Source organism: Hakea prostrata, chromosome 9, assembly GCF_041222555.1.
Source record: "Hakea prostrata isolate BN-2017 chromosome 9, UWA_Hpros_2, whole genome shotgun sequence".
In the NCBI taxonomy this organism is placed as follows: domain Eukaryota; kingdom Viridiplantae; phylum Streptophyta; class Magnoliopsida; order Proteales; family Proteaceae; genus Hakea; species Hakea prostrata.
The window spans coordinates 63,703,138-63,717,501 of NC_142608.1; the positions used below are offsets into that span (position 1 = coordinate 63,703,138).

Sequence of the window (14,364 nt, forward strand, 5' to 3'; positions counted from 1 at the left end):
AAATAATGTAAAACCTGTTTTTTGGGTAACAATGTCAAACGTGCTTGGGCGGTTGGGCCCTTAAAAAGTAGCGTAGGTAGGTCGGCAGCTGCCTCGTTCCTCACTCCAGACTTTGAGAAGAAAGATAATGCAATTGGTTACAGTGGAGGGAAAATCCAAATATGAAAGTACCGCAAATAGCTTCTGTTTCTCTTTAAGACACCTGGTAGAGTGGTAGACCCATCTGTATTACTTTTCTCTCTTCTTCCTCTTCTTCTTCTTCTTCTTCTTCTTCTTCTTCTTCGTTTTTCCAGCTACACAAGAACCGCTGGAGAGCAACAATGGCAAGGAAAGCTGTGGTAACCTTCACTGTAGTATGGTTTTCCAGTTTGACTGTATTGAATGCTTATAGTGAGAATGCAAAGATGGGTAGCCTTCCAGTGGCACAGAAACCTTACTCTGACAAGATTAAACAAATGCAAGGGCTCAAAGCTTCACTTTACCGCCGTGATTTGCTTTCTATTTCAGTGACTTCCGTTTCGCCTTCACCAAGCTATTCCCCTGCGGTAATTTTTTTCTTTCTCTCTCTTTACCTTGCTTGTGTTCCTTTCGTATTATTCCATTTTCCTTTACTTCAGCTTTGTGGGTTTATGTTCTTTGGTAATTGTTCTTGTCTTCTGCAAATCTATTTCAATGGTGATTTTGGATGGTCCATGCTTCTACTGGATTACCAAGAAAAAATTTCGATCTTCTTGGTTTTTCTTTTTCTTTCTTCTTCTTCTTCTTTTCATTTTTTTCTCCTGAATCAATCCCATTGATGGAGTTGCAGATGTCATCAAAATCACGAGTTTATCGTGTAACTGACTACGGTGCAGATCCTAGTGGAAAATCAGATAGTACAGATGCAATCCTAAGGGCAATATCTGATGCTTTTCAAGCTCCAAGTAAGAGAGTATTGTCGCATGGGATCAGTGACCTTGGTGGTGCGGAGGTGTTCCTTGATGGGGGCTCTTACACGATAAGTAGACCTCTGCAACTGCCATCTACTGGTGGTGGAAACCTCTTGGTAGGCTGTCTCTCTTTCTCTGTGGGCGTTTGGTTTTCTTTTTTACCTGTTAATATAATTAATATGATGTCTCATTTGTGTTAGTTTCTTTTGAAAGAGATTTCAGAACCCTTTTAATGTTGATGAACCTATGTTCTTATTTCCACTAGTATTTTAATGATTTGGGCTGATGAATAGATTCATGGGGGGTCATTGCAAGCGTCTGATGATTTTCCGGCTGATCGGTATTTGATAGAGCTATCTACATCTTCAGCTGCTGAACAGCAACAGGGAAAATACAATTCACTGGATGAGAAGCCTTCGCCATCAACCTACAGTTTTGAATATATAACCCTCAGAGATCTCTTATTAGATTCCAACTACAGAGGAGGTGGCATTTCAGTCATCAATTCACTTAGAATTTCAATAGATAACTGCTACATCACTCATTTTGCATCCAATGGTGTCTTGGTTAAAGGTGGTCATGAAACTTACATTAGAAATTCATTCCTCGGCCAACATATAACCGCCGGTGGTGACCCTGGTGAGAAGAACTACTCTGGCACTGCAATCAGCCTAATGGGAAATGACAATGCTGTCATGGATGTTGTGATCTTTTCTGCTGCCACTGGAATATTAGTATCTGGTCAGGCTAATACTCTCTCTGGGATACATTGCTACAACAAGGCTACTGGTTTTGGTGGAACTGGCATTTATCTAAAGCTACCTGGTTTGACACAAACCCGAATTGTAAATTCTTATATGGATTACACTGGTATTGTTGCAGAGGATCCAGTGCAATTGCATATCTCAAACTCATTCTTCCTTGGAGATGCTTTTGTTCTTTTCAAGTCCATAAAGGGTGTGGTGAGAGGTGTAAATGTTGTTGACAACATGTTCGCCGGAGGCGGCACCGGTGTGGGCATTGTCCAGTTAGATCAATCAAATGCTCCTTTCACAACCATTGATCAAGTTGTGATCGACCGGAACAATGTAAATGGAATGACATTAAGGGCAACTGTTGCAAGAGGATTGAAACAGGGGAATGGAAGCTCATGGGACATCGACTTCAATCATGTTCTACTATTTCCTAACCTCATAAAGACTATATTATATACACTAAGCACAAGTGGTTCCTTCCCTAAGCATGCTTTGAGGAATGTGTCTGGGAACCATGTTGTGATCGAATCAGATGTGCCAGTAACTGCCAGTATCTATGTTATGGTTGATCAAAGTCCAGTATGTACTGGAGGACCTGCTTTGTTGAAGAAGAAATAGGGTACAAAAGAGGGGATGCTTAGAACTTGCAGCAATTAGTAGCTAATCATGGATTCCTAAATTTTCGTTGAAGGAATTCACAGACAAAGTTGATTAAGCAGTGCATGTAAGAGAATAATACTGTTGTAGTGGGTATATATTATGATGTGAATAGAAGATATGCATAAGTAGTGTCTAAATGGGCAAACATGCTCTACATGCTGAGATTTTATTGGAGCATTCTTCAGTCATTGTTTGATCAGACTTTCTTTACTTATGCAGAATGAGGTTGTTAACAATTTGCTTTTGCTGTGTTGCTTGGAGAAGTTGGATGTGTTCACTTCAGCGTAGCTTAGGTGGCGTTTGGTTCCGCAATTCCCTAGAATCCGCTTCTGTGGGAGTCATGAGTCTGTAGGAATCAGGTTCTGTAGAATCATATTCGTAAAAAAAAACTGTTTGGTTACCCTGATTCTGGAAAGTGAATCTGTCTGAAAAACCATTTGGTTACCCTGATTCTGAAAGTGAATCTGTCTGAAAAACTGTTTGGTTACCCTAATTCTGAAAGTGAATCTATCTGAAAAACTGTTTGGTTACCCTGATTCTGAAAGTGAATCTGCTTTGTTATTTGATTTGATTAATGACTGAGCATAACAATTATTTACAAAATTCAATAAATCAACCATGAAGAAGAGGAAGGAAGGCCAGTAGCCTAACACATAGTCACTCCCAAATTGCATCCACCAGTTCCCTTCTTTTGGGTCCTGCATTGCCATAGGAGATAAATGAACTTACAGATTCAAGGCAAAAAATTATAGCAACTGCATACCATCCATGTATACCATGCAGCTCATCTTGACAAAAATTCAAAATGGGGATGAATGGAGAACCAAACGCCTCCTTCTAGAATCAATCGGTCCCAAAAATCCATAGGATCAACAGTGACTGAACCCAACCTGGATAGCCAAATAACCAACTTTATAGGCATAAGTGAGTTTGTACATTATTTGTGTCTAGTGCCAAGTATGACCTCAGATGAGGCCTATTAGAGGGCTAGTATACATATCATTGGCACCATGTAGTTGAGACTTCCCTGATTTCATTGGGGCTATTCTTTTCTCTCTTACCTTCACTTTCATTGGGGGTGTTGGTAGCCACATTTACATTGGGATTTTTGGCAGGAGAAATGTTGTAGAAAAATAAAGAGAAACTCCCAATTATTGTTAGCTATATTTATGATGAAACTCTTAATTATTTTTCATACTCGGACTGGGAATGTCAAGCAGTAGGATCTCTTTGTTTTTGTTGGAAACAAATAATTTTATATGCATTGTTGGTAAGGACCATTCACATCTACCACATGTTAGAATTGATCGCTTATTAAATTTTATTTATGCTACTATCTGAAGATAGTGACTCTTTCAGATTTGTTGTTTAACAAATAATAGTTTATGTTGTTTTGCCAACCACATAAATCTCTGTTTATCCAAAAATCAGAAAGCCAAATTTTATCATTTTGCCAATGATCTTCCAACCTGTTACATACCAGAGAGAGAGGCAATGAGTATCCCCAATTGAAGTACCTATATATACTATGATTCATCCAACCTGTTTCTCACCTGCTAAAGTTGTGAAAAAGAATAATATTTTGAACCATCCACAAAACCAATAGAAATCCAATCTGATTTCTTTCTAGAAGGCACCATTCATAACTCAATATTAATGTACCCTTAACAATATATGTTGAAAAGACAAATGTTTTTACCTATTTGTTGCAAACAAAAATACATAAGAAGAAAGAAAAAAAACCCACACACATAAGAACAAGAATCCATGATACAACATTGTGATTCGGTTTGACAGAATTTCAATGTGCACGTGCTCAGTAGGTGCTCGGCATGCAACACCCAAATTCTTGTTGTTGATGATGTCATATGATGTTGAAGCTGTAGAACCCTCCTCCATTGTATGAATCTCAAACATATTATCTAGCCAAATAAAGGAATTTGGATGGTTACTACCACTTGGGCACTTATAAAATCTTCGACCTGGATTTTTCCTAGTTCTTGAAGTCATTAGGATCATCCTTCCTTGCCTACAATAGCACAATGGAGGCTGTTGTTCCATTCCAGTTGAAGTTTGATCTTCACAATAGTAACCTCCCATCACTTCACCTGTAAAACAAATTCAGTTGGTATATATCAAATAAAGAATACTTTAAATCAGAATGCTCCTCTATAGATATAAAGAGACTCCCACTAGTTTAAATGACAACAATAAATAATTCTAGATGTGTATCCTATCTATATAATCAGTGATACCAAATGAAAAGAAGATGGGGACTGGCATAATTTATAAGAATTTGATAAACCTATAAAAATTCCCAGCTCGATGCTGCTATTACAAAAGAACAAAACAAATAGTGAGGTTCTTTGGAATCATTTATAAGCAGTGAACAACATTCAAGAAACAAAAGGCTAAATATAATAGAGTAAATAGAGAGAGAAAAGGAGGAACCAAAACGTAACTCCCTAATACCCGTAATGAAATGGCCTAAGTACCGAATCAAACCATCCTACTTTTTCCCAAGCACTCATCAAGCCAAACATTAAGTACTGATTTCGGGGACGAAGGATATGAGATGCTAGAAAATTTCAAACAAGCCGAGAATTGGAAGGAGTAGCTCAATTGACAAACTAATTTACTCAGGCTTTTAGAGAAAATATGTAAAATAGAGAGAGCTAATTGCAACGACCATTCGACGTTATCCATGCCTCGAAACCACATCATAATCACCGGAGAAGATCACCTCTAACAGCATCGGCAATGGCAATGCAAGACCTCCGTTTCTGCTTGGGAATCGTTTCTGTTGAACAATCCTCAGGCTTTGAACAAGGTAGAGGTTGCCAATTCTTATGAGCCTGCCAACCATACTTGTAGTCTCCAACTATTGGTGTTCTCAAAACCTCAAGCCACGGTGGACACGGAGTCGTTTCACCAGGAAAAGGGATGGAATATTGTGTGCCGGTGAGCGGGTAGCTAATGGGCTTAAAATATTGTGATGCAACTGTCTACTTTTACGGGGTTCAAAACCATACTTGATGCTTCCTACCCAGTAAGTGGACACAATTCTATCCATGTAAAACCTGCAGAATTACAAGCAAAAATAAAAAATTCAAAAGAAAACTTGCACCTTTAAGTAAGAAATCCAAAAGGGTTTGCAGAAATTCCACTTGAAAGGTCTCACACCCCCCCCCCCAAGAAAAAGATTAAAAAAAAAGGGAAAACAGAGCCAATATAAAGCACATATCTAGAGTTTTAACTTGATTCTAAATATTGCTCCTCCAAAGAAAACTATTACTAACCATGAATATTATAATAGCAAATAGAAGCATATAAAATCTTCAACGTGCAGTCCGGCGTTGATTGAGATGCATGTAACAATCAGGGTAACCAGATTATTTGGAAATTAAGAATCATCCACATCAGGATAATTTATGCAGCGGCAACTCTTAATTTCAGTACATGATAATGAAGTCTTCAAGGAATTACAGCCTATTTTTGTAAGATTATAAGTAGTAGAGCTAAGATTAGATAGCCCATAATTAAAAGGAAACTACTGCACCGTTTCAGTCCCAGAAAACACTAATGAAGGAAGAATAAGGAAAGTGAAAAACCAGCAACATATGATAGTAATAGTCTAACTAATGGAAATGAAAGTTATTCTGGAGATGAAAGTTTGAATCACACACCTGGGCCTCGCTTGCGCCGAAACCTTCTGCACTGGGCTGTCCTTTTTAATTCAAAATCTGGAATGGGGATTAGTGAAGACATGGCATTATTATTAGTGCCCAATAATATTATATGATAAGAGCCTACATTGTCTTAGAAATTAGAATAGTGGTAAACAATATCAGCAACCCTGATATATATTTTGGCTAAGACAATTCTCTGTTTCTATCTGTGAAACAATGTGAAAGACTGACATAGGTTTTTTGGTTGACAATCTATTTTTTTCTCTAGATAGAAAATCAGATCTTATGGCCTCCATGTTCAAATATATGGCCTTCCATCTGAAGAGTCTAGAATGGCATGATGGCAGACTATAATGAAGCACTTCCCCAGGATATGGATATTCAGTAGTCATCTGCTAACGGAGGGAGAGAGGGATGAAACCGCAGCATCCAACAGCTACATCATTATCTCTTCTCATAATAAAGCACAGGTGAAAGTGAAGTATGGATTACTTACTTATGGCAAACCAAGATCTATTCACTCTTGAGTCCACACAGAGGTCTCAAATAAAATTGCAGAGGTTGTATATAATCAAACCACCCAGCATAAAGTTGCAACAAACTAAACAGCATAACAAGGTTCAGCTGAATTAAACAGTTTTAATTAATTCATGAAAACTTCAACTAAATTGGCAGAACCATAACCATTGTCCCCCTACCTGGGCAAAAGCACACAAGGAGAAATCGAGGATGCAACTAACCTGATATCCATAGGCAATATTCATTTTCCTTTTCAGTTGTCACACAGGAAACCCAACATGAACCCCCTTGGCACCATGAATGTGACAAACAACAACAATTTTTATAAACTTTGATTTTACTTCAGGATAAGTGCTTGAGTATCCCTCTATCATCTAAAGGCCATGGCATCAGATGTCTACTTCCAACAGTTTCGTGATATAATTATGCAATATTGCAAGTTTGAAAGCTATGGCCCATACTTAATGAATTCTAACCTCCCTGCAGCGTTCCATTCAATGGATCGGTTATCAGTCTTGAGAACTAAGTCTAGCCAAAACATTTTTAGACAAAACCTGCATCGTTGTCCCATTTGGTATTTCATCAATAGCTCCCCTATCAACTTGGATTTGCAAGATCTTGGTGTAGTTCAGAATGCAACTAAAAACACTCGATAACCTCATAAATGACACTCAAGATCTTGGTGTAGTTCATGTTCAAATATATGGCCTTCCATCTGAAGAGTCTAGAATGGCATGATGGCAGACTATAACTCATCAAGGATGATGAGCAAATCTCAAGTAATAGGTTGTCATTCGCAATGAACCATCTAGTTCTCAGCTGTTAACATTAGGCAACTGATATCTCCATTAAGAGCTAGACAATAGAAATGTACAAGAAGCAAGTCCAGACCTGGAAGTAACATCTGGTATTGCCTGTTCTTTTTTTTCTTTTCTTCCAACTAAATCACATTGAAAAAATCCACTGAAAAGCTGTCAAAAGAGAAGTGCCACTGCTCATACTGTTACAAAATCTACACAAGAATTCAACAGAAATCTTAAAACTGGAGCAGCCACAGTGAGTACTAAATTCAAAAACAAACTGCTTTACCTACCTATACACACCAGAAAAAGAAGAAGAAGAAAAAGAAGCAGAAATGAAGAATTTCTCTGTAGATTCAAATCGAAAACGTAGTATACTCACCAACAATGTTGTAAAGGATGATAAAAACATAGATTCTCCCCATTGGAGGATTGATTAAACCCATCAAACTTGGCTTACAATAGTATAGTTCAACTTCTTAAAATTTTAATACCCTAAATTAAATCTTAAAAGTCATGTTATCAAAACATTATGATTGTTTGGGTGATTCAACAACACTAAACATCAGCCATATTTATCTAAGAAGTACTTGATGACGGTTGCCCTATCCTCCTCTTTCTCTGAAAGTAGTGCATTCCTAAGCCGGATGTGATTTCCAAAGAGGTCTTTTGCACGCAGCCGAGTCTCCAAGTCAAGCTCTGTCATTGCATTAATGGCATTTTGTAAAAGTTCATCCTTGTCTTCAGCCTTCTGAGCAAAAGCCTTCTCAGCAACAGCAGCAGCCTTCTCAGTAGAAGCCTTCTCAGCAACAGAGAAGCTCTAGCTTCTTCTTCCAGATCTGCCGAAAACACCAAGATTTGGGAACGCTGGAGTTGCAGAGCAGAGAAGCTAGGGTTCTTCTTCCAGATCTGCTGAAAACACCACGATTCAATAAATCTGTGATAGGGATCCTTCGTCGCAAGGTTGGTGGTGTTCATCGCCTTCTTCAGATCAAGAAATGGCTCGCCTTCTCAGCAAGAGAAGTGCTTCGAGTTGCTTGCCTCCTCAGCAGCGGAAGTGCTTCGAGTTCTCAGCAACAGGAGTGAGGAGTGCAGAAATGAGGAGTGCAGAAGTCACGAGTTGGGAGTGATTCGAACTTCTTAGCAGCAGGAGAATGGATCTTCGACTTCAGCAACGGGAGTGGAGAGCTTTGCCTTCTGTCGAGTGTCGAGTTTAGGTTTCGATGAAAGTGAGTTTGGGCGAGTCAAGTTCATTTTTTCCCTTTTATATCGAGCCCAGAATTGGCTGACTCGATTTGGAAACCACCTCAATAGGTGGTTTCCAACTGATTCAGATTTTTAGGCAAAAACGTGGATTGTTGGAGATTCATGACTCACGAAGAAACCGATTCAATTTTTAACCAAACGCTTTTTTTTGTTGGAGTCATGATTCCCTGGAGTCTGATTCTGCAGAATTGCGGAACCAAACGCCACCTTAACGAGTTTGTATAGGACCAATCAATTTAGAAAAGCCAAGTCTAATTCAGATAGGCATCTAAACCCTGGTAAGCCTATTTACCCAAAAAAAAGGGTTTGTGGGCCCTACCAAGATTTTTATTTCGACCACTAATAATCAACGGTTAAGATGGAAATTTCGGATCTGAGCGTCTGAAATTTCGTTTGATGGTCATTTGGATGACTGAAACAATTTCTACGAGTTCAATGCGAAATTCTGTCTTTTGTGATTTAATGTAAGAGCTTAGAAGTTTCTCATATGTGGATCCGTGGCGCAATGGTAGCGCGTCTGACTCCAGATCAGAAGGTTGCGTGTTCGATTCACGTCGGGTTCAAATTTCAACAAATATATTTTTTAATTTTTGCTTTATTGAAATTCTGGATTTTTTATTGTGCTTATTCACGTCAGGCTCAGAATCCCCAATTTTTTTCCCTCCTGAAAGTTTTGGAAAGATCGTCGGAATCGTCTCATTAATCGTATTCCTCTGATTTGCCGCTCGAACTGTAAAGAGAAACAAAACCCTGAAGAGAAGAGTTTTTGGGAAAGGAGAGAAAAGAATCAGAGTTTAAATTCACAATGATACTGTTCGGTGAGTTCAGAAAAATAGAAAAGAATCCTTTTTGAAGATGATCAACTATGTGACTGATGCAGTCCGATCACATCAGTCTGAAAAAGAGAGTGAACAACATCATCGAATGAACTAGAAGATCCCTACTTTACATTTGTGGTCAATTTGAACATGGGTACATAGGATGATATGTGATCTTCTAAGTCTGATTTATTTATTTGTTTATATATATATTTTTTATAAAGATTCTTTTCTGATACAACAAGGCTAACAATGAAAGCTGATAAATACATAAGTTGATATCTGTGTACTGTTCAGGTTCTCAAAAAAACGAGAGGAAATCCACATAAAATGGAGGGATTGATGGTTGCAGAGCTCCTGCAGGGTTGGTGGTATTGATAAAATGGAGGATATTGATTGAAGAAATGTGTAGGAGAATAGGAGATGGTTGGAATGCCCTGGTATGTAATTGTACTAGGATGGGTCATTGTGTAATTATGGTTTCTTTCGCTTATTTAAAAAAAAAAAAAAATCTTTTACCTAACAGAGAGACACAGGTACGATACTCTTCTGTCTCAGAACCTCAATGAACATGAACAACCCAAATACTGCAATTAGGTTCTATTTCTCCACTCTCTCTCTGTTACAAAATTATCATCGGGGGTTCTTTTTGGGTACCTTCTACTGGTCCTCTCTCTGAACCTAGGGTTTAAAACTCAAAAATGTTACTGATCGCTTGGAGATTAACCAAAAAATTTAATTTTAATGTCTTCTACTTATTTCCGTCCTCAGTTTGTGTTACTTTTGTGTACCCTATCCTTCCCCACCTCCACCTCCTCCATGCCCTTCCCTCTTCTTAAATATTGCTACTTGATGTTTTTTTGTGTTTGGATCTTTGAGGTTTTCTGGCAATTCTTGAGTTCTCTAGTCATCCATCAATTGCTGGTTGTCGCTTTCTAATTCAACCATTTAACACCTTCGGGATTTTGGAGTTGTTCTCTCTTTAATTGGGACGATATAAAATCTGTAAACGCGTTGTATGTTTGGAAATGAAGATCTAATCGAAGCTAATTGATTTAGCATGGTATATGAAGCACATTTAAATGTTTTCTTAAATTGTAATGGTAAACAAATGCTAATTTGCGAACCCCAATTTAGCTCTTGGAGAAGAAGATTAGAGGGTTGAGAACAGAAATCAGAAGATAGGGAATTGTGAAGAATATGAAAACACTGAAGGAGGAAATGGGAGTTGGGAGATAGCATTCTTCATTGCCTTTAGAATAACTTCCCTTATTACATTTGTAGACTTGGGTATTCCCTATTATTCCCTACTTCTTAAAATGAAATTTCAATCCTCACATACTCTTAGAATTTTTACTTCTTATTAACCACACCTGCATACCATGGCCGTAACAGGGGGTTGAGTTTGTCCAGTTTTTATGTAAGATTCTAGTTCTCAGAGTTAGTTCTGATGGATGTTCTTATTTACGCATGTTTTGTCATGCTTTTCTTTAAGAAATGTCAGGTATAAATTAACCTGGAAATGTTTGAGTTTGAGTTTGAGTTTGATTATGTTACATCTTCCGTGCCTCAACCATGTATTTTGGATGATAAATCTGTTAGTGTCTAATTAGAAAAGATCATAATGAGGACTGCCTGCTGCTCATCGAACAAATAATTGGTCTCAGATTTTATCTGAAGGAGTGTGAGGATGGTAAGCCTGAAGATAAATTCTTAAGTTCTATATTCAGGAAAATATCATTTATAAGCAAAATATGAGGTACTTGTGAGAAGACTCCGTAATAGGACATATTTCTATATGTTGAAGTTTTGGAGTTTCTTGTAACACAATTGTTTGATTTTGCTGCATAAGAAAGATGAACTTAGGTAACCAATCAGTGGAAAGGAATAACGATTCAAAGGAAGAGATGGAGCCAAATGTGAAGGCAGAGGAACCAGTAGTAGGATACAACAGCAGCAATGTGAAGAAGGCACGGTTACAGTCAACGCTTTCAGCCCTGCTTAATGACCCGACACTGGCTGATGTTCCTAAGAAACCCACACTTGCTGATGTTGACACCTTGTTGAGCTTGGAATTAGGCAGTGCTATGAGAATTTTCATTGTTAAAATGGATAATACTACATTTGGTACTTATTCTCCCAAATACTATCGCTATTGTTGATATTTTTACTCGTGGAATTGTTTGGTTATGCTGGGGGCTGACTTACTCTTCGTCAGGGAAGATGTTGCAGTGTTGAATTCAGCAACTGTTAAAGATTTGAAATTGGCAATCAAAAGGAAGACAAATGATATGGAGCAGTCTCAGTTGGGACACCGTCACATTTCATGGTACATTTACTTAGCCTTTCCATAAAATCTCACTGTTAGTTTATCATTCCATGGTGAAAAATTCATGTGATTTGGTCTCGTTGGCTTTTTCTAGAAAAAAGGAGGATGGCTAATACAATAGATGAGCTTCTCATTGTATCCTGTTAAGTAGAATGGTTATGAAATATCTTCTATTTTTGTGCTCCATAGTCTATACCATGGTAACTTGAATGTCTATTTCCCATGACCCTATTATTTATTTATTTATTTTTTTTTTGAGTAGAAAGGAAACTATGGTGGATTATTTGGGTGGACTAGTCAAACCTTGGGCCCATTTATGGACGAAGGAGGAAGGACTGATGCCAATGAGAACTTTTGGACCTCATGTGGATGACCTCAAGGGTGAAAGAAGAGTTGAGATCCTGGACCCTCTGCTTCCTGAGTCATGGTCCCCTACCATGACCTTAATGCCTTTTATGGGGATCCAGATCCTCTCCAACTCCGTAAGTGCCTAAATCTCCCCTATCACCAAACAGAAAGGGGCAAATTGACCACCCCACTCCTGCCCAAGCACCTTCTTTTGGGGTGGGAACCAGTCCTGCTTGAGCCTGGTTGGAAGGGAGGTGGGCAAGCAGGGAGTTGCACAGGCGACAAACATCTTTCACTGTGATTGGTGAACTATTAGATTTTTAGGGTTTTGAGGTAAAAAAATGTCACTTCTTGTTTCTGTTCATTATTTCTCCGAATTGAATGGATTGTGACCTTAAGGCTATTTTGCTATTCAAGATGCAAGTTGTACGATCATCAATATTTTGAGGATTGTCTTGGTTAAATTATTTATATCAATGATTATGTTTAGAGGAGAAACTATGATCCCTCTAAAGGAGGAAGCTTCCGCACTTCTTTCTTTTTCAAAGACAAGGTACTCGCCAGAGATAAGCTCTAAAAGAGAGATAAGAGAGGGACATGGGGACACAAGACACTTTCCTGATGATAGATACATGTACCTGTTATCTAAGCTATTTTGGAGTTTATTTCTCCATAATATGTCCTGTTTCCATTTGGAGAAAATGGAGAATCCTGTGCAAGATAACACCTTAGGCCATTTGCTAGCATCTCATACTGATTCTTTAGGGGACAACTTATATGGAACCTATTGAATGAATCTCTTTAGATATTAGTGGCAAGGGTTCAACATACTGTGTTAGGATACTAGTGCATTGGAGGGGGCGTACACTATAGGGATAGAGTAGAGGGGTTGTAGGGGATCAAACCCATCCAAACATGTGGGGGATGGGATCAGCTATAGGGACAGGTGGTGAAATCCTATTCGGGAGCAACCACTCCCATGTTGTCCTATGTGGAAAGGGGGTTTGTTTGTTTGTTAGGATTTGCTTTGGGCTACATTAGGTAATGGGGGTAGAGAGGAAAGAAAGGGGGGGGGGGGGGGGGAGATTGAATAGTGTCTTTTGGGGCAAGCTTGCTTGCAAAGAGGGGAAGAGCCTCAGTTGGGGCATGTTGATGGCTGTCTTTTGGTTTGGGGAAGATCATTGTAATGGGGTCTTGATTGGTTGAATTGAATGCATTAGTCCTCTTGAATTACATCGTAAAATCTTGTTTATGCAATTCAAATGTTGTGTGAGTGTGTGGTGATTCAGAATGCTGCCAAGAGCTGATACGCAGGTGAATGAACCATAGGAGAAGTTCTTGTTCAGTGGATTCTATCCAGTTATTCCAGAGTTCTTTGAGGATCTTAACATACTCATGTAGGATTAGGATCTTGGGATTTTCTTTTAGGTGTATGTTGTATGCCGCGTGTATACATCTATATTTTACCCCCGAAAAAAGTATATACATGCATAGCTCCTACATCCTTGTGGCAGTTTCACAGCTTTTCTTTAAACAGGGAAAAAAATAAACCTCATAGATCAGCTTCATTCTTGTGGTTTTCTAGTTACATATAAATTAGATGGATGTGTAACATTTATTTGTTTAACAGGCATATCTAGGTTTTTATTGTTTGTGCTTTTCAGGAGGCATATTTGGGCGAACTTTTGTCTTTCCTACAATAATGAGAAGCTCATTGACGATAATGCTCTACTCCAGGATTTTGGCATACATAACGGCTCTCAGGTAATTGCCATCATCAAGGTTTAGGTCCGATGCCGGCCCGGGGGTCTCAAAGCAAAAATTGCTGATGAAGTCTATTTGAGGCTATGTATGAAAATTGTCCCCTGACTCTACTTATACAGAATCCTTTGGCACCAAGTTTGCCTTTTTTAATAGCTGATAGGAGCAGGAGGTGGGAAGTGTTTGATTCCATGCAACGGCTTCCTCCAATGCATTTTGGAGAGCTTACCTAGATTTTTTTTTTAGATGAATAATTGAATATATAACTGCAAGAAAGAACAAAATTTCTAAGGTCAAAGAACTTCCGGGAGGGGAGAATCCCCGAAGGAAGCATCTTGAAGTCAACAGTAGGACAAATTTTAAGAATTTCAGAGAAGATCTGATCCAAACAAACCTTCACCATATTTTTGCAGAGTCCAAGAAAGGCTGGATTATCTCCAGCTTCTTCAATTGCTGATGTAACGGTACTCAGAACAACTTCATGTTCATC

At 38.5% G+C, this 14,364-nt stretch overlaps 2 protein-coding genes and 1 non-coding gene across 3 annotated transcripts; all 3 read left to right on the forward strand.

Moving 5' to 3' along the window:
* Positions 1 to 311: 311 nt before the first annotated feature.
* LOC149006073 (polygalacturonase QRT3-like) lies at positions 312 to 2,540 on the forward strand. The gene is made up of 3 exons (XM_089168800.1): positions 312 to 545; positions 809 to 1,045; positions 1,223 to 2,540. Exons 1-3 carry the CDS (start codon positions 321 to 323, stop codon positions 2,300 to 2,302), a joined length of 1,542 nt encoding a protein of 513 aa, XP_089024926.1. The 5' UTR covers positions 312 to 320; the 3' UTR covers positions 2,303 to 2,540.
* Positions 2,541 to 9,109: 6,569 nt separating this feature from the next.
* Positions 9,110 to 9,181, forward strand: TRNAW-CCA (transfer RNA tryptophan (anticodon CCA)). The gene has a single exon. It is a non-coding gene; the product is annotated as a tRNA-Trp (tRNA).
* A 2,162-nt stretch (positions 9,182 to 11,343) lies between these two features.
* LOC149006075 (U11/U12 small nuclear ribonucleoprotein 25 kDa protein-like) lies at positions 11,344 to 14,107 on the forward strand. Its single transcript, XM_089136037.1, has 4 exons — positions 11,344 to 11,563; positions 11,660 to 11,765; positions 13,778 to 13,877; positions 13,997 to 14,107. Exons 1-4 carry the CDS (start codon positions 11,344 to 11,346, stop codon positions 14,105 to 14,107), a joined length of 537 nt encoding a protein of 178 aa, XP_088992163.1.
* The last annotated feature ends 257 nt before the right edge of the window (positions 14,108 to 14,364 follow it).